The following is a 24,046-nucleotide window of genomic DNA, read 5'->3' as shown; positions in this document are numbered from 1 at the left end:
GGCTTCGCACGACGCAATTATGGTTTATGCCCTAGATTTTTTAAAGGAAATGGTTATTAAATTATAAATATTATAATACAATCAGCATCGCGTCAAGAGCCTTTCTGATTTTCAAACAACTTGTACTTGTACCAGTTGATGTACATCTTATCTTATACCTTACGATTTTTACTGATAGTTCTTTTCAAATATTTAAATATATCTGTATGTATAACTCTTTACAAAACTTAAAATTACTGTTAGTATTGCGATCGATCAACATAATAGCCATAGAGGAATATCATACTGACTTCAAAAGCTAAATTAAATATATGTATTTCGAAACGTTTATTACCTAATATAAATATAGACTTCTTAACTTACAACTAAAAATCATTATTTTGTGAATTTTAAGTTATGTAATCCAATAAAACTTTTTCTTTAAAAAACTTTATTATTAAATACTGCTATGTATGTAGAAACTTCTATCTAAGAATTTGTGACATAAAAGTACGATCACACGGTTATTGGATTTAGTTAGGGAATCAATTCAAGAGCACTCATGTTGTTGGCATCTGCATTGTATATAAAATTAAAAAAGTTTGGCACTAAACGAATTTTTGAAATTACGTATCGATTTCGCCGTATTACCTGCCATTTTAACAATGCAAAATAAAACGTTTTCACATTTCATTTTATCTACATATGTGCATCATAATATGATTGGTTTTTGAATTATTTTTTCGTATTATAGATAAAGCAATGACTGTTTCAATATTTTAATCTGAACGCAGCCAAATATATAGTATATTTTGTAATAGTAACGTTTATTTATCGCTTTAGATGTGAGACGTTCACCTCATCTCATCCTTGAGTATAAATATAAGTTTCACATTAACCTATTAAATTTAATAACTATAATTATTTTATTAGTTGCTTTTGATACTAAATATATATCTTCTTAAATGTGATTTTATGATTATTTGAGTAAATTCCAGATTATATTGAGACCTAATGACATTTTAAGCGTTTCCCTTGCTTATATTTAATAGTACATTAAAAAAACCCAATTAATTACGTTTTTAATTCTTCTCAGATATTTTAATTATTATCTGTCCATCACACGTTTATTTAAATTAAGAGTGTGTAAGGATTGACGTATTATTTATTATGTTTCTTCATTGTTTAAATTAGGTAAATCAACTATCAGATTTGAATTGACGATGGATTCAACTAACACATTATGATTATATTTTAATTAGATTATTTTCTGAATTATTGCTTGTTTAATTTAATTCTGAGAAAACATTTACTCTGCAATTAAAATCTTTTAAAAATAAATATTTTATGTGATGACATTTTATTTTTCATATCGGTATTATTATTTGGTTTAGTAAGTTTTAAAATTAAAAGCACTGTTGTGCTAGATAAAATGTTACATGCAACACGTGTGTATGACGTCATAAAGGAACTATAACTTATGAGGTGTTGTGAAACATGAATGTAATAAAATTAACATATTAAATGCTAATAATGATATTTATTAAAACAGCTATTAAAATGTTGCGTAATACTTTGAAAATATGTTTACCTTAGGTATGCATGTTAAAGTTTGGAGATAAAAAATCAATACAAATTAAATGAGTAAAACCAAATCATTAATCTAAGATCAAGAAAAATAAATATAACTTTCTTAACATTCTTGTTCATTATGGGTTGGATACAAATCAAACCCAGATTTTCTAGACCATTTTTTAAAATTAAATATCTGTGGTAGTTCGTATGTAGATCAACTGAATACGTTATCAACAATCAGTTTAAAATCACGCTAATGTTGACTAATTGCGTGTAAGTCTGAAAAGTTTTGCAATGGCCTACATTCCTCATTTTACTGGAAATAACGAGTGACAGTGAGTGTCCTGAATTGAGATTGCGTCGGGGAGTCAGTGGCTCATTAGTACTTGTCACGCTCCAGATTAACTCGCTCTTTGTTCAAGAGTATTTCTGAATTACTTGAGTACTGATTGGTGATATAAACCAAATATTTTATATTTTTAAATGGTTAATTTTAAAACGGAATACGTGTTCTTTATTTATTTTTTCAATTTAAATAAATTGGACGTTAAAATTAAATTTCTTAATTAAAATGTTGCCTGGAAGAGATCACTCTAAGTAAACCGGTCGTAAATAAATAAGTGTCTAAGGGTTTATAATTTATATCAAAACCTAAATCTGTCCTACCTGACTACATATACTAAGACAAAACAGTTCAGGTATCTGTTTCTCCTCTGTTTGTCAATCAATTTCCTTTTTTGTTGGGTAGCTTATCGATAAGCTTTATTATCAATAATAATAATTGTTCGAAAAAGACAAATTCGCATATTCATTTAATTATCAAAAATAATGGGCAAACACAAATATAAAACATACATTACATCATTTTTTTAGCCCGTATGGATGGAATTCTTGTTTTGAATTTGTTTGATTTCAGCCTCTCTTCACTTATTCATCCTTAACCTTTTCAATTATATACGAATCGTTAAAATCGGATTACAATACGAATATCTAGTTTAACAGAACAAGTGACAAATCTACAAGCTTATTGACCTTATTAAAACGAACCTTTTAATATTACAGATCTAGTAAACAAGATTTATAAAAATCAGTTTATAATTAAATTGTCGTAACAAAAAGTCTAAAATATATTACTATTTTGTGAAAAAATATATTAGAAGATTTATATTTAGAATTTAAACATTAATACTTTTTTGGCATTAATTTTGGACGTTCAGTATTTATCGTTAAGCAGTTTTGTTTTAAATGAATATTATTTATTCATAATAGTTGTTTTTATAGTAAAAATCTGTATTGTATTGCTCAGGCAGTAAGAGTTATTGCTCTATACTGTTGGCACTCGTGTGTTAAAAAAATAATCTATTTTAAAAATAAGCTTTTAGACTTCTTAGTATTAGTGAATTGTTTCTTAGTAGCTTAACAATAACAACTCAGACATAATAGAATTTTCAATTGTAACAGTATAGTGGAGTGGCCAATTAATTGAAAGGATAATTTTACATAACAGTAGGACACTATTCATTACAGAAGAGAATTCGATATGATAAGACTAAACGTCGTAATTTTTTTTCAAAAATCACTTTATTTTATTCGATAGGGGGAGCTGTTTTGGCTCAGTTGTTAGAAACACATGAATTTTAATCGAGTTGTGAGTTCAAAGTTTGGATTTTTCTTCTTATTCTAATCTGCTTCTTTTTATTTCGTAATCGATGTTGATTGCACATACAGGCGAAGTGGAACACTGTTAAGGGATGCGCACTAAATTTCGTGGCATAATATCCTTAATCAGTTAATAGTATTCAAAGTGTATCGAAAACTAAAAATGTCATAAAATAATTTTCTAAATTTTTGACACAATAATTCTTATGTCTATCTCAAGAAGTCTCGTCTAAGTAGTATTTTTTTATAAACTACTGCGTTTTATGTCATGATTACTTATCATAATGACTTAAGGAGATTTATTTTGACTAAATAATACATCACTAATATCCACATATACGTATTGTGTATATAATTATATTGAAACGTAAACATTACACGTGAAATTTATGAAACTTACTCGTATTACATATTATCGTATTGTTTAGAAAGAGTTGGAGATTATTTCCGTATACAACTTACATATGTTTTGTATCGAAAAAGGTTAAGATATTGATCAGTACAAATCAATTTAGTTTCAATAACTACGCACCAAACACCGTAGAAGAGTACCTCAAATAAAAAAAATACTGAATCATTTGTAATGACACTGTTTGTCATACATAACATATATTGTGTTTTAAAAAAACACCTGCCTGCACTTGAATCGACATGAATAATACGTTTAATAGCTTTCTTACAAAATTCTTGAAAGTACTGTCAATTGAAACCGCAGACCTGTTGGATCAATTTTATGTGGTCACATTGCCTTTAACTACAATACTAGGTGTAAAATGCTTGCTTTTTATATTATTATTATTATTACAGCTTTATTTAATTCAACACAAAATTGTAATACAAAACATAAAATGCAGATTAACCAAATAATAACAATTGGATTTAATTATTGAACAATTCGGGTGCTATTGTGTGTTGTATGGACCCCCTAAGGTTAAAAGCCTCCGCTTTATACCTACATATTTATTTAAATTACAAAGAAACCTAACATGATTTATTACTCATTGATATTTTACGATTTTATTTTTCTACCTTATGTCAACTGCAGATAAGAAGATGAGAAAATTATAACGTTTACACTAATTATTTAATTTATACGTACATATATATTTGTACATACCGAAGGGAGAATAAATAACTTAGCTTCGAATAGTTTCCAAAATATTGTCAAAAGATGTAGTATAGTACAGTTATGAAAAAAAAAATCTTAGTATAATTAATATAAGGAATTATAAACGAATTTGTTACTAACCATCACTGTGTTTACATTTTTCCTGAACCGAAAACAGAAGTACTTACAGCATATGCAATAAAATATAGAATTATCCTTTATTATTTGAATTCATACAAAATATAGTAAATTAATTATGATTACTACGAAACCTTTAAATACTGTTTCAAACTAAAAATAATAATATCACAAAGAATTAATTTCAACTTAATTCTCCGCCATTTTTGTTTTTCTACAAGTAATAAAAGTTTGAGTCATATGTAAAGATAAAAAAAAACTGTTAAATGTTAGTACAAGCCTAAAACGGAGTAATTGAATGTGACAAGTGTGGTGTCACGATTCAAGAAATATTTCCAGTTCATTGTTCATTATCAAGATTTCATTGAAGAAGTTTATTTTAATAAAACAATTTCCGTAGGGCAGGCGTTAATTTATACTTATTATTGTATTACTTATTTTACTCATACTTTATGTATGTTTTTTTAAATAATATAAACGGCAAAATGCGCAATTATAATAACAAATATATATTTCATTCATCTTGCATATTGACGTGCATTTGAATCGTCAATTAAATTGTTTTATAATTATGGGAATTTCAACAAATAAACCATTTTCCACACAACAAAATATTAATGTGTAATTATAATTTATTGCTACACCTACCGCCATCTAGCGTCATGTATATGTATCATGTAAACGTTTGTAGTTTACTTCTAACGTGAAGATTTTTTTTAAATATATATCACGTCGTCTGTTTACCGATCCCAATAAAACTTCACGTAACTTGTATCTTACTTTTCGAGGTGCGCGTTCACACAATTTGTCAATCAATGCTAGATAAAAAACTATTATTTCCTTAAGTTTTAAACTAGGACCTGAGGAAGTGCCACCAGCATCCAGCTGCTTGACCAACGAAGCAGATTCCCTTGATTATGCAGAAAGTTGCATAACGTTGTAAAAGCGAAAATTTGACCATCTCAGATTAATGAAATCCAGATGGACAGATACAATTCTTGTACTTGATATGCCACTTTACCATTGTTAAGAAAATCACAAACATCCTGTAATGAACGCAGGTCCTTGACAATAAAAATCTACTCAATAACATTTTAAAATGACTAACCGACATACAACATGCCGCTTCAACTGATGTAAATCAAATAGAAATGTAGCACAAGAATTCCTTATGGAACTTTGATGAGCTTTAGAAAAAAATTTTTTTCAATAATAATTTTCTATTTCGATAAATAGTGTATTGAATGAAAGAGTGTGTGGAAATTTGTCATATAGGATGTTTGACAAAAAAACATTACCATGTCCAGTACTTCGTCGTTTTTGAGTTAGAAATATGGAAATCTGTACTCGAGTTTTTGTTTAAGAGTAGTATATGTATAGTTCTTGAAGCATTTTTGAAAATTAATCACTTAAGAGGTTGAAATTGCAGATTAATGTTTGTATTGAATTCGCCTATTTCAATGTTTGAAATATAGGAATCGGTACTTATTATTATGTTTATGAGGAAAATGTTATAGCGTTATAGCGTTGTTGAAAATTCATCACCTAGATGATAAAATTTAGGATGAAAGTTTGAATGGAAATTTATCATCTATTAAGTTAGACACATGGAAATCGGTGTTTAGGATTCCGTTTATCAATAATAGAGCAACCTTACTGTGTTTTTTGCTGAGATGAGGTATCCCAAGTATCGGGTGCACGGCTTATACTTAATAATATTTTTTAATAGTTCAAAGACTATATTTTATACTTTTGCCTTGGAAGGACTCGATATTGTAACTTTTATATGAAATATGACATATAGGAAAACTCACGTTGGACGATAAAAATGTATTAGAACATTTTATCAACAGAAATTCTATAAAACAGTACCGATAACAATTACGAGAGACGCAAAACAAATTCCTGAAAAGAGTTCTGTTTAGGCGTAAATTGTATGATTTATCATTCACTTTATCAGATAAAAACATCAATATTGAAAGGAAAAAAGGGAGAAAATCAAGATATGAATATTATGAAAAGTGACTAAACTTGTGATGTTATATTTTGTATTAATATATTAAGTTATAAATAAGATATCAGATAATTTTTCTCACTTTTAGAAGGAACGATTAAAGAGAGAACGCAACAGTTACTCCAGGCGCTGTAGGTGGCAAAGGGTGCTAAATGGGATTGAGTATTTCAATTAGCTTACAAGGCCGCAATTCCAAGGTCTTATTCAAAACACAGGTCGGGGATTGAAAAAAAAAAAAAATTTTTGTTGAGAAATTCTCAGCAGCAGTCCGAAGTTTTGAAGTTGTCAATCTTTAAACCCACGTGCTATGTCAGAAAACATAAAACCATTGGTCTTCCATGTGAACTCTTTCCGCGACAGATTTGCCATAGAGTGAGGGAAAATAGTGTGCATTTATGTTTATACTTACCTTTATGTACTATAATGTATTCTACGCAGTTGTCAGCTAGTTTCCTTGTAGGGTGACCTTCGTCACCGAAATCGGCCATCGATTATAATGATCTTCTCGACTATTATCATTAATCATTATTATAATCTTAGTACTGAACTAAGGGGTGCCAATCAAAGTTTTCGTGGTCAATTAGTAATAAACTAAGTATCCACATCTCAGCAGATAATTTATAAAAAGTTTATAAACGATAATTTTATTAATAGTAAAACTTACAAAAAAAAAACGGCAAGTAAATGTCCTTGGTAAAGGCCAACTCTCCTTTTGAAGAGAAGGTTCAATGTTTATTAAAAATCACTGCTCTAATGCGGGTTGAAGTTTATTCAACGCATGCAAGTTTCCGCATGATGTTGTTCTTTACCACCGACCATAAGATGAATTACAAATTAATGGCAAGTCTGAGACCATAGGTGAGGTGCCCTAGAAGGTATCTTAAAATATTTTTTTGGGGAGAGGACATTGCTCAATACAGACTTGCACCAGGGCGCTTGTTGTGCTTAAAACGGGACTGATTACAGGTATAAATCAAGTACATGAAAATTCTGTGCTTGAACAACAAATAATTACACGTATTCCTTTTTTTATTCAGTTGCAGTTGTAACTAAATATTTACATGTATCTATATAAATATTTGAGGAGATTTTTTTTTATGTTCTTTAACTGTAAAAACTGCTAAACCACTATGCTAAACACTTATATCAGAACATTCTGCGCGGCCTGTGCGTTTTGGAGAAGGATTTAGTGTATAATGCTTGGCAGGTTTTTTTTTAAATTTAATAATTCTATATTAATAATTTATTAATAAATTTTCGTTTTTATTTATTGGAATATATAAATTGTAACTGAAAGCTTAACGAGTAAAAATTAATGACTTTGGGTATTTTAAATTTTGATTATGTTTCGTAATAGAATTAAATTAATATAATTCAAAAGGGACAGCTGTGCAGAACTTTCAGAATTCTGTAAGAACTAACTTCATTTCTTATGTAAGTTATTTTGATGTCTGTATACTTTAAATTTTATAATTATTTCTTGAAGTAAAAGTAGCATTTAACATTCTAACATGCCACGATCATGTTCACGATGAGTGTTGAGTTTGTTTTGATACAAAAGCATTACGTGTATAAAAAAATAGGTCGAATAAAAGGGAATAAACAAATAAGACTAATTTTGAACACACACAAGATATAGATATACGTTCAGCGTTTCTTCTTGTTATAATTATTGAAAATAAATTTATTTATTGTTAATTATATATTTTTTAGTTATTTGTTCAGAAGATTATTTGTGTTGTAAGAGGCTTAAAAGTAATGTAGTAATTTACGAGTTGATATAAATGCTCACGAACAAAGAATTGCCCATGATAAAGGCATTGTGTGTTGTGCGTAGCTGACGATGCGCACCTTTACAATTTGCTACGTATTCATACATATTGTATCAGAAAATTTTGATAGCATTTTTACTTACCTCCTGGATTGAAATTTTTCGGTTGCGGTGTGACAGCGGTCGCGGCGCCTGATGATCTTCGCGATCTGGAATCATAGAAGTATAATTTTAAAATTGGTCAATAAATATGTATAAGTACATTGGTTTTGAAAACTCCATATAATTTTATTAAACTGTTTTCATACCCAGTTTTAATAGTACTTATTTAAATAAAAGATACATACATATTTCTTTTGATATGATACGTAAACTTACCTCTTATAAATAAAGTGGTGAGATAAAGATCTACAAATATAAATAAGAAAAATATTACATAGACCGGATTTTAAGATTAAAGGTAAGCATCGAAGATTATACGTCTAAGAGCCTATTTCTTTTAAAAGTATTTACTTTGAAATAGTCTATAAGAAGAACTCTTTGAAGAATTTTTCCGTGAAAATATATTTATTTTTTCATGATCTAAACATATTGAGAACGTTTTAAATAAAAAAAGACTAATTAAATATTACCATAATGTTTAAAATGTTATGTGGGTTGATATAAATTTAAAAAAATATGTTTTAATCAGACAAAATAGATCATGTTGAATTGGTGGACACCAATCTCGATTATTAAAGTGAATTTTGAAAGTTATCAGACTTCAGTGTTATGGCACAAATAATTACTGGCTAAGCTATTACTGCTTTTTTAAGATAATTGAGACTGTTCATTGTATGTATTTTTTGGAAATTATCATTTTCTAAAGTCCTGCAGACTATGCGGTAATTAGTATGATTTTAGAAATAACACGACACAATCTAACCCCGATTAAGTAAAAACTAATACTAGTAAAAATATCAATTATAAATTCACTTTCATCAATAGCTTCTGATAACATGGAGCTTGAATAAGTCCCTAAAAAATATAACCTCTCTTAATTCGTATAAAATCCTTAAAATCAATATACTAACTATAATTGTCAATATACTAACCTAATCTCAAATAAAAATATATTATTATTTTATGATACTTTCAAATAAAACAAAACCCATCCTTCTATATCTAAGATATAGTAAAAAAAGGAAAATAGTAATTTGTAAATAAGCATATGCTGCTTAGGAAAATAAAGACAAATATCAATTTTAAACTACACACAAATAGAGTCTTATACATAATTAATATAAGGACGAATAACGAATGCACATAATTTTGTCAAAATGAAAGATGAAAATCTTGTAGACATTATTTAGAGTTTTAGTAATTTCAAGGATCGAAAGTTTCATTGTACGTTATTATTTAGGTACATACATATACTGTCAACTAAAAAACTAACTTGTTCATTTAGATTCTTGTTTCTGGGTATAAAATATAATGCGTTATAGAAAAAGCACGTAGGATAATAAAGCTTGTATCTAATATTTTATGCATATGTACATAAAAATAAAGATTAATTATGGAGATTTTCGCTTGTAGTACATTACAGGCATTTGTGGTCTTCATTAAAACGGCCAGACTTTGTAGGAAAATAACTGGGAGGCACGTAATCCACTCATCTTACGTAAAGGTTGCCCTTGAGCAAATATTTGTCTATCCCGAGATATCTCACGAAGGACGACCCAAAACATTTTTCATTAACACACTTTATTTAATCCTGTAAGTCTTATAATTATTTTTACAATAGCCAAACAACTTTAAAATATATATCTATATATATTTATCTTTATTATTTATTAAAGGTCAAAGAAAATGTTGATATAAGATTCCGTGAAATATAGAACCTACAACTTAATTAAAGAAAATTGAAGCACTTTCGCTCTCTTGAAAGATATTTAATCTTGGTTCGTAAAAGAAAGATTATTCATTCACAAACGACCTTCACTTTTATGTAGATACTTGTATAAAATACCATCACTGTGTTGTATGACGTAATAATTTACGTAATAGTATATGGAATTTTAAAAGTTGACTTTAAAAGAAAAAGCATATTAGGTACATTTTATACTTAAATAAGATAAATTAATATTTAACATAAATTTTCTTTACTATTTTGACGTACATTTTTTGAACTGTATGCATATTCTATTCTATAACACCAAAAGTTTAAAAAATATGTTCAACTTCTTTCGTATTGTAATTTTATATATGGACAGGTTATAATGCGAGTATTTACGCACCGAAGAGTGAAAAATGTAATTAATTGAAGAGGTAAACGCAAAGTGCCAATTAAGCGTAAAATAAATTATTTACATTCGACTGCAGTACCTAAAACCTAATCAATAACTTATTGGTAGGTCGCAAACGTCGATGTCTTCATATTACTAAAGATTAATAACAATGTTAGAACTTTCCGCAACAGTGTTTGTCACATCTATCTATTTATAATATTACACAACTTTGTAACAACAGTAACGATATTGCCATTAAAGAGAGAGGATATCATGGGCGGTAGAGCTCAGGCTGGAATAAGAAGCACCAGCTGTGTTTTACATTAATGTATCTCGGTATGATGCTCAAGTGAGCTAGTGTAATTACTTGACATATAACGACCATATCATGTTTGTGGATAATTGATATTATCAGGAATGTTTTAACCAAGCGCAATCAAGTAACTCTTACGTTGGCTTCACCCTAAAAAAACTTAAAAAATGTATGAATGCTCATTTTTACTATCTTAAGATGTATAATATATATAAGAAACGATCAAGTATATTCCTAAACTGTGACGTAAAAGATAAATAAAATGTCAGACGATTATCTCATTACGTGACTTAAATAATATCTACAACGAATATGACTCAGTAAATAATTACCTCCTGTGGGTTGCTGCGAACTGTTAACGATTAATACCTTTAATTGTGAATAATTACGAATCGATATTCAAGTCTCAATTTAAGGTCAATGGTATAAGTAATATGGGATATCAAGATATTTTATTATTACCTCTTTAAAAAGTTCTAATTACGAAAACAGTATAAGTATATTATGATATTGTGTACATCTATATACACAAATGTTTTTTTTTTTGGTTTTTACTATATTATATAAATAAAGTATTACTGTTATCGGTATTTTGATGAAGAGAATCATTATTACACCGTAAGCGGTAATCCTACGTGTTGTGGATTAATATTTTAATCAACATATATGTATTATTATAATTAATGCGTCTTAGCTTATGCCGTTTCGATTATTAAGCTATTTTTCCGATTGAGTTATTGTTGCCGCATAAAAAAAACATATCTGTGAGGACTTCTTATAAACTCAGAAAATACTTTATTTTTGCTTTACACTTTTGATTCTAAATTGCACGAGATTTTTTTTTAATTTTCGCCACATATTTTAGACAATGGACCGGCTAGAAACTCAGTACAAACAACTTTAAAATAATTAAAGAATACGTTTAATCAACGTCTTCATTACTTTTATTATTCACATGAACATTTATATCCTCAAAAAGTATATAATGTACAATAATTTAGCCAGTAATAATAATGTAATCTATCATTAATTTACTATCTATATAACTAGATAATCACAGGTCTATCGATGTAAGATTACTTGCTATCAGCAGAGGCTTAATTGTACCTTAATTTACTAAGCATCGTATATTCAATTTTAAATTTAAATTGTATTATAATATTATCATTAATAAATATGAATAATTGTTATTATTATTCTTTTAAAATAATGTTTGAATTCATGTTAAGCTCTTGACAAATTATAATTATTGTACATGTAATATAGCGATCTGATAAGCTTCAATCCGATAACGTTGACAAAGTATTATTTATTTAGCAGGTAAACGTATCAGACTTGCGAAACATTTCGGCCCTTTTACATTGGATACAGTGATTAAATATTTTATTGCAACCGTTATAATTATTTAAAAAAAACCTTATTAATTGGCTTAAGACAATGTAGCGAAATTTATTTTATAAAATTTAAACTTGGAATAGGAAATACATAAAGTATCTGTGAATATAGTAGGTATATGTATTTGTAAAGTTTACTTACTTTGCAACCGGTACATTGGTGAGGCATAGGAAATTGTTGCGGACGCTGCGCAGACTCGCCAGGACCTGCGCGAAGGGTGTCACGATCAAGTCTTCTCCATGACTGTGAACAAACGTATACAAACATAAATATCATATAAGTCAAAATAATCAGTAAAGATTAGTATATACAATAAATTTCAATTTAAAATCAATGTTATTAATCTTAATGTACTCATACATACTTATGTTTTAATTTTCTTAAATATTTTTCCTTTCAACAATTTCACAAATCAAATTATTCATAGCTAATCATAGCCTTTTTAAATGTTATAAATAATCGTTTTATAATAAACAGCGTATTTCATAAGAAAAATATAAAATTAACTTAAACGCTCGTGCAAGCAAACGAAGAATAATATTGAAAAAAATGCTCAAGTAGCGAAAAGGAAAAATTCACTCAATTACTCTTAGACTTGATTGCATAACATTTTTATATTTTCTTAACGCAAAGATAAGAAAATAAAATATACTTTATGTATAAATAACGTTTGCCTTTTTAAACGGGTGCTATAATGTACTAATAATTGAGTACTTAATTTGATTTATGTATAAAAAAGAATACAAGACTCGATGTAAAAAGGTTGATCATCAGAGCAGTAAGAGCTTCCATCAAGTTAATTGAAGTCCATACATATAAAAAACCTAGCCGAACCGTGTCCTACATATTGTGAAATTATTTTAAGGCAAGCAATTTTCAGTTTGCCAACATGAATCAATGGTAATATACTTCATTTTACAGAATTGTCAAGTAGGTTCGGAATATAGATTATACCCTAAATAGTCGACAACAATTTTAATTTTAATTATTGTTGATGTAAAGATAAAATACAATAGTATAACTTATATATATATCTTGTAAATAAAATAATTAAATGGCATTAAAAGGAATCTGCCATTGATTAGAGCTTGATAAGGTCAACGACCCTCATAATATTATTGATGAAAAAAGTATTATTGTGGATAAATAAACGTGATTTTTAGTATTGAGAGAGTTTATAGGCCAAAGAATGACGTATTTTTTATTTCTACCGGAAAAATAACGCGGTAGCGGAGGCAAGACTGAAATCGTGTAAAAAGCAAGTCTTTATTGAATATGGGAAAAACACTATCAATACATTCAGCACGTTCCATTTGAATCGGATTATCAGCTTAAGCGCGAATCCGTAAAAAACCAAACATTTTATAATTTAATTTAAATGAATTAAATAAATTTAACATTCAATAGTGTTAATGAACAGTAAACTATGTTATTTAAGAATAAACTTTAATTTCCATCTTCCTAGATTATAGTCCATGAGGGGGATCAGTCTTAAACGGTTTAAGAGCCCTATGCTGTAGTGGAATAGGAAATTACTCTGTGCACGAGATGAGATAAATGAATAAACGATATATTTCCGTCCATTTATTCACTTAACATTGTGAAATAGTACAATAACAATGCAGTTCTACATTGAAATAATAACAACGAAATTGAACCGATTAAAATATTTTTTCTTGTAATTCTATTTTTAATGACACATCGTATCAACATTTTTATAGTGGAAGCTAAAAGACGCAGGACAATTACCAAAGTGCCCGATCGAATCTCACTGCACTCTAAATAAATATTTACATAAAAATATGCATAGTAAATAAACGATACGTAACATGAAACAGTATTGCTCAACTTTATTGAATATCGAGTACATAAAGGCGTACAGCAACGTTTTAAAAAATATTTTTCTCAGTTGAATTAAAAAAATGGTAAACATTACGAAATAAAAATGTTAACTCTCCTTGCTCAAGCTTAATATTAAGAGCACTCGACTTTCTAGATGCTAGATAATAATATATTTTAATAATAAAATTCAAAGCAATCTCGAAAGCGAAATCTTACGATTTTTCTTTTCCTTACATTTTCTTATTAAACAAAATTCGTATATATTTACAATATATTTAAAAAAAACATAGTTTTATAAATTACTGTTGGAAACATACAAACAGTTAAATAACAGGTGGCTATTTTGAACCTTCGGGTTTTCAGAGGCGGAATTAATGTGAATTTTTATTGGTCCCGAGCTGTGGCAGATTGTAATCACCTATAAAGAACGGTTCAATAGCGCGTAAATTAACGCCACCGTCGACTTTTCATTACCCTATTTTATCACTACGAAATACCACATTACATTAGGACACGTTTCTGTTAGCTTCATAGCGGTCGCTTGAGGAGTGAGATTCAGGGATTATGAGTTGGCAACCTTAGTTTCTACTATTATATATTTTTTAAGCATAATGAGGTCACTCATCAATATCGTAATTATTTGTTCTCAATTTGTGGTTTGCGGTTTTGAGGTTTTATATCGTCTATTACCTGTAATATTATATTATATTTAACAATAAGTAATACACAATCAATTCGGTTTTCATGTGTGGAAGCACTAACCATCTTATAAATAAATTATTCAATATATATTCATGGAAAAGGTAGTATATTACACTAACATTATATGACTAACACATTATGTAGATAGCATTTACTTGAAAAGAGTACAATAGAAAAGACGTATTTATGAATAATAAAAAAAGATACCTTACATAGAATATACATATATATTCCAAGATTTTCCATATAAAGAATTCGGATAAGGAACTTAATGATATTATATATAAAAAATAACAAAGATGGCTTAGTTGTTAAAGCACGTGAATTTTATCGGAAGACTGTGGATTCAACCCGGATGAAAATCTGCCACATTGCAGCAGCATGATGGAATAAGTTCCAAACCTTCTCCTAACAAGCAGAGGACGTCTGTGCCCATAACTAAGAAGCCCATATTTAAGGCTTAATAAGGATACAGGCGAACAAATTACAACCAAGCTCATCCTCATGTCTCAAGATGAATGTCAAATTTATTTATTTTGGTTGATTCAATGCTTTAGTTGTAATGAGGTAACTAAGTAGAAATAGAGTGATTTTGTATGTATAATATTAGTAAAGAACTATAAATAATTTATTTCTTAAAAATATTTGGAAGGCATTCAAGAAAAACCTTGAAATTAAATGTGTTACAGACTTAAATTCTAATGTTATGAGTTATAATATCACATGATAGGAATCATGCGGACGTGATGAGTTGGCGAGCGGGGCTGGAGACATGCCCAGCTGACGAGATGTGACTATTGTACGGTATAATGGTGCGTTTCCAAATAACTGTCAATTTTTAATACCTAAATATGTCGCAAACAATATATAAATGAATCTTGACCGAGTGTTTTTTGGTGATGTGGCATCTTCAAAAGCTATGGAAACATCTTATATTTTTATAGCGTAAGCCGATTTTTGTCCCAGTGATTTTGGGACGATAGCTGCATATAAAAATCGATTATGGTCTCATTTAGAAGAGCTCTAGCCGTAGACGTGCAGAAAATTAGAGAAGTTTCTTGATGGCATTTTACTAAATAGTTACGAATTAATAATATGTATACAAAAACAAATTGTTTTCAACAAAATCCAATTCTAAACGAACTAATGTATACTGTTTGATATTAAAAATTTCATTTAAAAGAGGTTTCATCATTTTGTCGCCAAATGTAGATGAGTGTCTTGCAGTTTACAATGAAATGAAATCAAAACAAAACCTGTCGTAGGTTTCGAAATTTCTAAAAAATCTTTTGAATAAACGCGACGTTTCGCGGGACACCAACTAGTGTTTGATGAATGAACAGCTATAATTTTTTCTCCAAGTAGTTGTATATAAACGTGTTTTATGGTATTTCTTAGAACATTTTTTTGTTCATATTTCATACTATAATATCGGAATGTGTGTAAAAAGATACACGAAAACTATGAGATAAATGTTGTAAATAAAACTGAAATATTTTTTTTATTGCTCTGTATTTTAAAAATGGAATTTTAATTTTTAGTTTTGTGTTATTGTAAACGGTTGAGATATATTATAGGCGCTTAAAATATTCCAGATATTATCGTTTTAAATGTACGCGATCTATTATTTTTTTACAAAATATGTAGGCGTATGGACAAATAGGACACCTGATCGTAAGTATTTCCATAGACATGGGCGTCGTAAGAAATTTTAACCATTCCTTGCAGTAAGTGTAACCTATTCAGACGGGCTTGAACAAATCATCCAGTAAACAATTCTAATAAAATGTTTAATTAATGTAATCGTTTTATTTAAATCATTTTACGTAATTCATTAAAAAAAAACATGGAAAAACTCGAGCGGCTTGTGCTGATATTAATTTAATTGTAATATATTCAAAACTTATATTCGTAAGATAAATTTTACATATACATACACACAATATTTTTACTTCAAGTAAAGAAGTTACATTCTAAGTAAATGGTATATTAACTCGGAGAAAATTGGGTCGATGGCTTCATTTTCATGAATAACATACATTTTCGTTCTGACTCGATAAACGCGTAAGGAATAGTAAGTAGGTAATAATCCGTTATCCACTTAGTTTAAGTAACAAAGTGAGAATTGTTTCTCAAAAAATCTCTAGGGAGTATTGTGCAACTTTTATTGTTATTTATATCGCCTAGACTACTCATAATCGTATGAAGTCCCATATAAATTATTTCCGTTTTAATAAACAGTATTCATTATAATCATAGTTAACTAATATATTGTAAAATTTTTAATTTTACCGGTCGACTAGGAAGTCTACGAGATGAAAGTTTATCACCACTATCCAAAAATATCCTTTTTATATCATCATTGCGCCACTAATAATGGAATTAAGATTATATATCTAATGTAAATGGTATTATCCATCCCTGGATAACGTATATAATTGCATAACTAACCAATTTACTAATTACAAATGATCGCTCTCCTTTGGGTGTAAATTTCTGAATATTGATCGGTGACTATTTCGACTAATTCACATAGAGACTGAGCTACGATCAGAGTAGATTAAGTAATACGTGGGTGGTACCCACTCAAAAGAGGCGGTAGCTAGCCAGAGAGAACATGAATTAAGTTATATAATTGGACAAATAATAAAATATACTGTGAGTAATAACTTGTAAATATCCCCTGCTAAGCAAATGCCTCTTGAAAAGGTTAGCTTCACTATTTATACATACGAGATGAATTAATAAAGAAGCAAAAGTAAACTCAGTTGTGCATGCCCGAGTTTGAACCCAAAATGCTTCAGCTAAGATTTCAATCGACCATTCTTTCTTGAGTGGTATTTACGGTGAGTCAAGATTAAAATATCATAACTTAACTTATGTTGTAAGAAACAGGATAAGGATAGTATAAAATACTTTATTATAGATTCACGTCTGATTGCACGATGGCAGTATGTTGCCAGCTAACTATTAGTCATTCAGTAGATTGACTTAAGTGACTTTAAATGAAACAAAAAAAAAAAAAACAAATATCTCTAATTAAGGTCATCGCATGTGCTCGTCCTTCTATTAAGGTCCTCAATAATAATAATTACTCGCGGGTTCAAATCAGTGTTAATTGTTTATATCGTGCTCGGCGGTTATGGAAAATATCGCGACGAAACATGCATGTGTCGAATAAAATACTGCCACATTCTAAACAGTTTATTTTTATAATCTTTGTATGGGACTGTTTGTGATGGTAAGTGGTCGCTACTGCTTTTAGACAAAGTAGCCGTAAGAAATTTTAGGATTAAGCTGCAAAACATTTTCTTAGGAGGATAGGCCTCTGTTTGACATTGGGATATCGAAGGGCTCATAGTTGATTATTACGTACATTAATAACGAAAATACACGTATAAATATATAAGTCATGTGCATAAATTCGGTCAGTATACCTTGCCAAATAAGTGTTAGGGCGTTAAATTGAATTAAACCTACACCCAGAGTAACGATCGCAATTATTGATTTGCGTTCAATCCGTCAAGTAAACAGTTTTATTGAATCACCGATTTAAACACTGAAGGCTGACAGTTTCATTAAACGCTTATAGATTTACATGGTTATCGTCCTCGTATGCAAAGTGGCAATACATTTCAGTCCGCTATTTACATCTGACAATATTGGTAAATATCTATATCATTGTTCGCATTTTGTTGTCACAGCGACGTGTTTTGTACGTGCATTCAAGATCTTAGTATTGCACCGGGCTTAAACTTACAAAAACAATTCGAACAAAAACATGAATTCAATTAAAATATTAAATATATCAATGCATATATGTACGTAGGCACTTTAAATATTTCATAAATTTATGTCATAAAGACTAATACTAGACAGACGTTAATATGTAATGACTCTTGTAAATAGTCGTATAATAGCTTTGTTTTGTTATTGAAAAGAATGGAAAAATAAGTAACTGCATCACGCAGATGTACTCATACCGTCGATACATACGTATCAATAATTTTAAAACAGTGTTGTCTCATATTATTCGAATAACTATATACATAAGTAGACAAAACGGTAAAAAATGTTTTTAGTTAACAGAAATTGTAAACGAATACAACGTTAATGTTGCAAAAGACTTTAATAATAATATAAACATAACTTATATTTTATTATAATGAGAAAAATCAAGAACTTATTAAAATGTAAAAGGTTATTTTTAAAATATCTCTATTTAATGTAATTTTATATTAAATACTAACTATAAATAGCATATTAAATGCTTTTATATCGAAAAATAATTAAGGTTGGCAAAGATCTTCGCCCACCGTTGGTTATGTAACCTAAGTTTTACGATCTCGGAAAATCTGAGTTTTCCCTCACGTTATCTTTAATTGCAGCATCGACACACTTCATCGCCCTCATGTTCTGTTTCGCAAAACGTGATTCGAGTAATATTTTACCTTACGATTTCCATACATATCTGCGTCACAGTAATGTAACATAATTCATATAAGCTAGTGCCTTATACCATCAACAAATTTTCATTTTAACTCTTTAATGACAATTAGTACTCTACATTTCAAAAGTATGACATGCCTTGTTCAAAGGTAAAAAGACATAAAAATTTCATTTATGATGCGTTGACCTGTCTTTTGCACAATGTAATCACAAACAAAATATTTAATATTATATATATATATATATATATACTAGATTTATTCGTATATGAAAAATTGGTATCTATTATTTAAATGCATTCGTGACGAATTTCTGAAATTACCGTAGATGTCAACCAAAATTGTCTCATTATTGGTGACTGTTCCAATAAATTGTAAACACAAATATTACTACATGTGTTTATGAAAAGGCGTTATACCATAAAATAAGCCGAATAACCTTTATATACCATTATTGCCATTAAATCGAAAAAAAATCTCATTGGCATCAAGCATCTTAAAAAAAAAGTTTAGATACAAAAATAATACCTTAATTCCGTTTTATTTTCTATATTTTCATCGCTCCCATTTACTTCAAGCATGGTTTTAAAGACTTTCAATCCGTTAAAATTATGTCTAAATAGTGATTTTGTTCTCTCTGGTATGTCATGATATTGCTACTTCATTTATTTGACATTTATAACTTATTCTCAAATCTCGCTTAAAACCAAAGGAGGTTATATTGCATGACAATTAAAATATAAATTATGTGTGACTTATTTGCTACTTAAAAAATAGCTTTTACTTCCTTTAAATGCCAGATAATGTCTTACAAAGATTCCTACGCTCGTATATTATAAATAAAGCCATGCAATTGTTATAGTTATATACCCGTCACTATCACTAGTTAGATGAGTTATACGCATAGCTCATTAAAAAAATTTTAGAAAATCTGATTTAACAATTGAATAAAAAAAAATAGGTGTAAAATTGTTATTGTTGATTATATTGCCCGTCCCGACTTCGCATGAGTATTCATACAAAAATACCATCAAAGTTGAAGCTTTCAAAAAGTATTTGTTACGTTATAAAAGAAGCCTATGTTCGAAATTTCAGCTTTCTACAAACGATTTTATAATTATATCTTACTATTAGTCACGGCATCCTCCGTTGATTGTTGCATTTATATTTAAGAAATTATTTCATGCATTTTCCTTGTTTTTGTAAACTCATAGAAACAAGGCCGCATTTACAGATTAGAGATGTATTTATTTACATTGTACACATTATATACATCTCTAGTTGGTTACTCTATTATAATAGACACTGCTGTAGATATGTCTATAAATATTTTTGTATATACAAATGTGAATTACAAGATGTTTTTTCATCACATGATTCAAAGTCAAAGGCTGCACACGTGAATACATCAGATTATAAATATTATATTATTTAGTAATATGTCATAATAGTATAGTTTGTAAAATAAAAGCAATAGATTCAATCTTTAGTAAATCTTATTATACAAAGCTATTTTCTGGATACTTAACTGATATATATTATTAAGATATATTAAAATGTCTATTTAATTTTTAGAAAAAATAATATGTGATTTTTTAGGTTCGGTCGAGCCACAGACAGCTATGGCAGACATCTAAAGAATCAAATTTTTAAACTTTTATACACTAGCAATTTAAATAACAAAATTAAAATATGTACTTTTATTAAATAAACATTTATATAATTTTAATACGCAAGCGTATAGAATTGATAACATTATACTAAAAAATGATTGACATCATAAATTAGGGTTACGAAACGGAAAATTGCTCAACATTTAATAAGAAAAACGTTACCGTGATATTTTCAGATAGGATGAAATCAACTTATGATTCAAAGAATTCATAAGGTAACACTGTATATGAAGATATGATTCTAAATTTCAGAAGCAAAAAAATAATATGTTTACTTCAGCAACATTTATGATCATAGTTTTTCAATATAATTTTATTGACTATATTTAAATAAATAAATAAATAAATATTGGACAACATCACTTACATTACTCTGATCCCAATGTAACGACGGTACCACAAACACCCAGACCAAAGGCAACATAGAAAACCAATGAACTTTTTTTACATCGACTCGGTCGGGAATCGAACCCGGGACCTCGGAGTGGCGTACCCATGAAAACCGGTGTACACACTACTCGACCACGGAGGTCGTCTAAATATTTATATAGGTACACATTACAACGTCTGGGTCGATAACACTCACTGATCAGTTATTGCTGTGTCCAAGTTTGGAGGATCAGAGAGCATGTTGAAGGATAAATTATAACTTCTTAAGGATTTGATATTTGACAAGGTATTAAATTAAATATTACTTTTTAAATTGATTCTAGGAAGACTGACGAGCAGTCTAATGCACCTCAGGATAACTGATCATCGTCGCTCATAAACACTGGCACTGCTAGAAGTAAAAGCCAACCCTCAATGGATTGCCAGCTACGGGTTAAAGTGGCCTGAAGTGTTATTTTTCCTATAATAATAACACAAACTCACTTACCCTTTAAACCAGAACATAGAAACACAGAGTATTAATGTGTGGCGGTGGAATAAATAATGAGTGGCGCCCACTGTGATGGGTCTCTTACCATCTTGGGGAAATCTTACCACCGGAAATTTGTATATGTGTACCTAATTGTCATAAAATATGTTAATGAACTGCTATAAATAAATGAAATGAATAATAAACTATGTTCTTTAAAGTACATAATACAAATTTAAGAGTTACTTGGAAGACCAATGTGTCTGACTAATAGAAATAAAGTTGTATTAATTCAAAAAGTACATACAAAGAAGAAAAATCTGTTTAGGAACAGAAAGAGCAGTATCCGCCTACGTTGCTTTAGTACGCCCACGTTGAATAAATTGAACGGTATCTGGAGAGAAAATTTTACCTTATCGGGGTCACGAATTACATAATATACTACTTGTTCAATGTACTATATACTTAGTAACAGCAATCTTAAGTATATAAAAGGATTTTCTATTAGACCTATACTAGTAATTTGTGTGTACATCTATTGATCTCATTATCAGCTTTAGAATGATATAAAATTAAAGTATTTAATTTTGGGTGTATTTTGCATAAATCTACGGCCGTTATTAATATTAAAATTATAATTATTACGTAGCTTAGTAATTCCTACAATATCTATTAACTTATAAATATCTTATATAAACATTTCGTTAACAAGGGACGCAAGTTAGAAGGAAATTGTATTTTCTCTCCCGTCGTGAAGTCAGGACCAGTCTAAGTGCTTATACTGGTACACAAAGGACTTTGCGGTACGTATAACTGTAACATAACTTTATTTTTTTAATAATCATCATTTATAAGAGTTCATATTTAAGCTTAGTCGTTTAGAAAGTCACAAGTAGACGAAGAATCTATATACCAAATTTCGTATAGGTCTAAGATAGTTCGGATCGAAACCTATCCACAATTATAGATCGTTGAAAAATTATAATTTTTTAGTCAACAACATGTATCTGCATAATTCTTATTATCGAGATATTTTGATGTTAAATCCATGAAATTCACTGACATGTCATTCGAACGAGCGGCCATGTTTAACAAAAGGAACTTTCCGAATACTTACAACTTTTAAACGTTATGTTGATTGGAATGCCAAAATTAGTAAAATTTCCTTTTCTTTTCACCACCTAAATAGATATGATTATCATAATGATAATCACAATTTTATTTTATATGAAAAGTTAATGATAAAACGTATTTGTTTAGTTTTACTAATTTTACCCGTGCAAAGCCGGGTTTTTATCTAGTATATATATATGTATTTTGCTTAAAATATGATAAATTGTCTTATTGTAGTATTAAGTAATTAAAAAGTATTTGACTACATCGTTATGATTACATATTTAGAAATCAATTTAGTAATAAACAAACTGCTATAGGTTGTAATGCACTGAGTAGTATAATATGAACTATGAAGTAATACATGGCACCAAATTAAATAATGTTATCTCAAAATTAGTGAAGTGCGTTTAAAATAGTAATACACATAAAACTTTGATATTATTGTCACAATTATGTAATTAAAAACATTCGATTTTTATTTACCTTGTTTTTATATAAATATTTAGACGTGATTTACCACATTTTCATATTCTCGTCTTAAAATTGAACCGAACATATAGAAGATTGCAAATTTTACAAAACAAACAATCCTGCATTCTTATTTAGACGAGATCAAACGAGAATTAAGTTGATTATGATCTTATGTCATCGTTAATATAATAGACGAATGTCGTTATCTATAAATGTGTAAATTATTTAACGAGCCCAAGGGAAATTTATAGCACCGGTTCTTGCAATTCATCAGCTATATAAATGTAGATGAAAGTTAGTAGGTCTCCCTTATTTCCCCAGACATGAAAGCGCCGTTGGCTTGTTTCAGGTTTTCATAAAATAACATTGTCTCCGTAACTTGAATTATCCTCTAACAATATAAGCTGTAAATTCCAATGGTTATCTAATATTACGCAAGGTTGGGAATTGTGTTTCATATTGATTGTTATCCATTTATCAATATCATCTGGAGAGAAATGGTAGAAACTCGCAACTGGATCAATAACAGACCCTGAAGTGACCTATTTACATATTATTTCTTTGACTTTTATACACAATTCTTTTTTCTAGCTTATGACATAACACTTTGTTTTTATAATAGTTATTCGCATTATGTATTAAATTGTGGAGATATCCTTTCTTTGTCTTTTCTGTTTGTTCTGAATCCATCGCTGGCAATAAACTCGAAAACAAAT

At 28.9% G+C, this 24,046-nt stretch overlaps 1 protein-coding gene across 13 annotated transcripts in view; it reads right to left on the bottom strand.

The window, feature by feature from the left end:
• The window catches only part of LOC113393514 (3',5'-cyclic-AMP phosphodiesterase), a 335,667-nt gene that overhangs the window by 23,393 nt on the left and 288,228 nt on the right, over positions 1-24,046 (bottom strand). For all 13 annotated transcript variants that reach the window (XM_064215171.1, XM_026630451.2, XM_026630453.2 and 10 more), the window contains 2 exons: positions 12,361-12,462; positions 8,389-8,453 (listed from right to left, as the gene is read on the bottom strand). In XM_064215171.1, coding sequence (XP_064071241.1) covers positions 8,389-8,453; positions 12,361-12,462 — 167 coding nt within the window. The remainder of the gene's footprint in view (positions 1-8,388; positions 8,454-12,360; positions 12,463-24,046) is intronic.

The sequence above is a fragment of the Vanessa tameamea genome, chromosome 6 (assembly GCF_037043105.1).
Source record: "Vanessa tameamea isolate UH-Manoa-2023 chromosome 6, ilVanTame1 primary haplotype, whole genome shotgun sequence".
Lineage (NCBI taxonomy): Eukaryota > Metazoa > Arthropoda > Insecta > Lepidoptera > Nymphalidae > Vanessa > Vanessa tameamea.
Note: the sequence above shows the minus strand (reverse complement) of the source record. Positions and strands in the feature narration are given on the sequence as shown.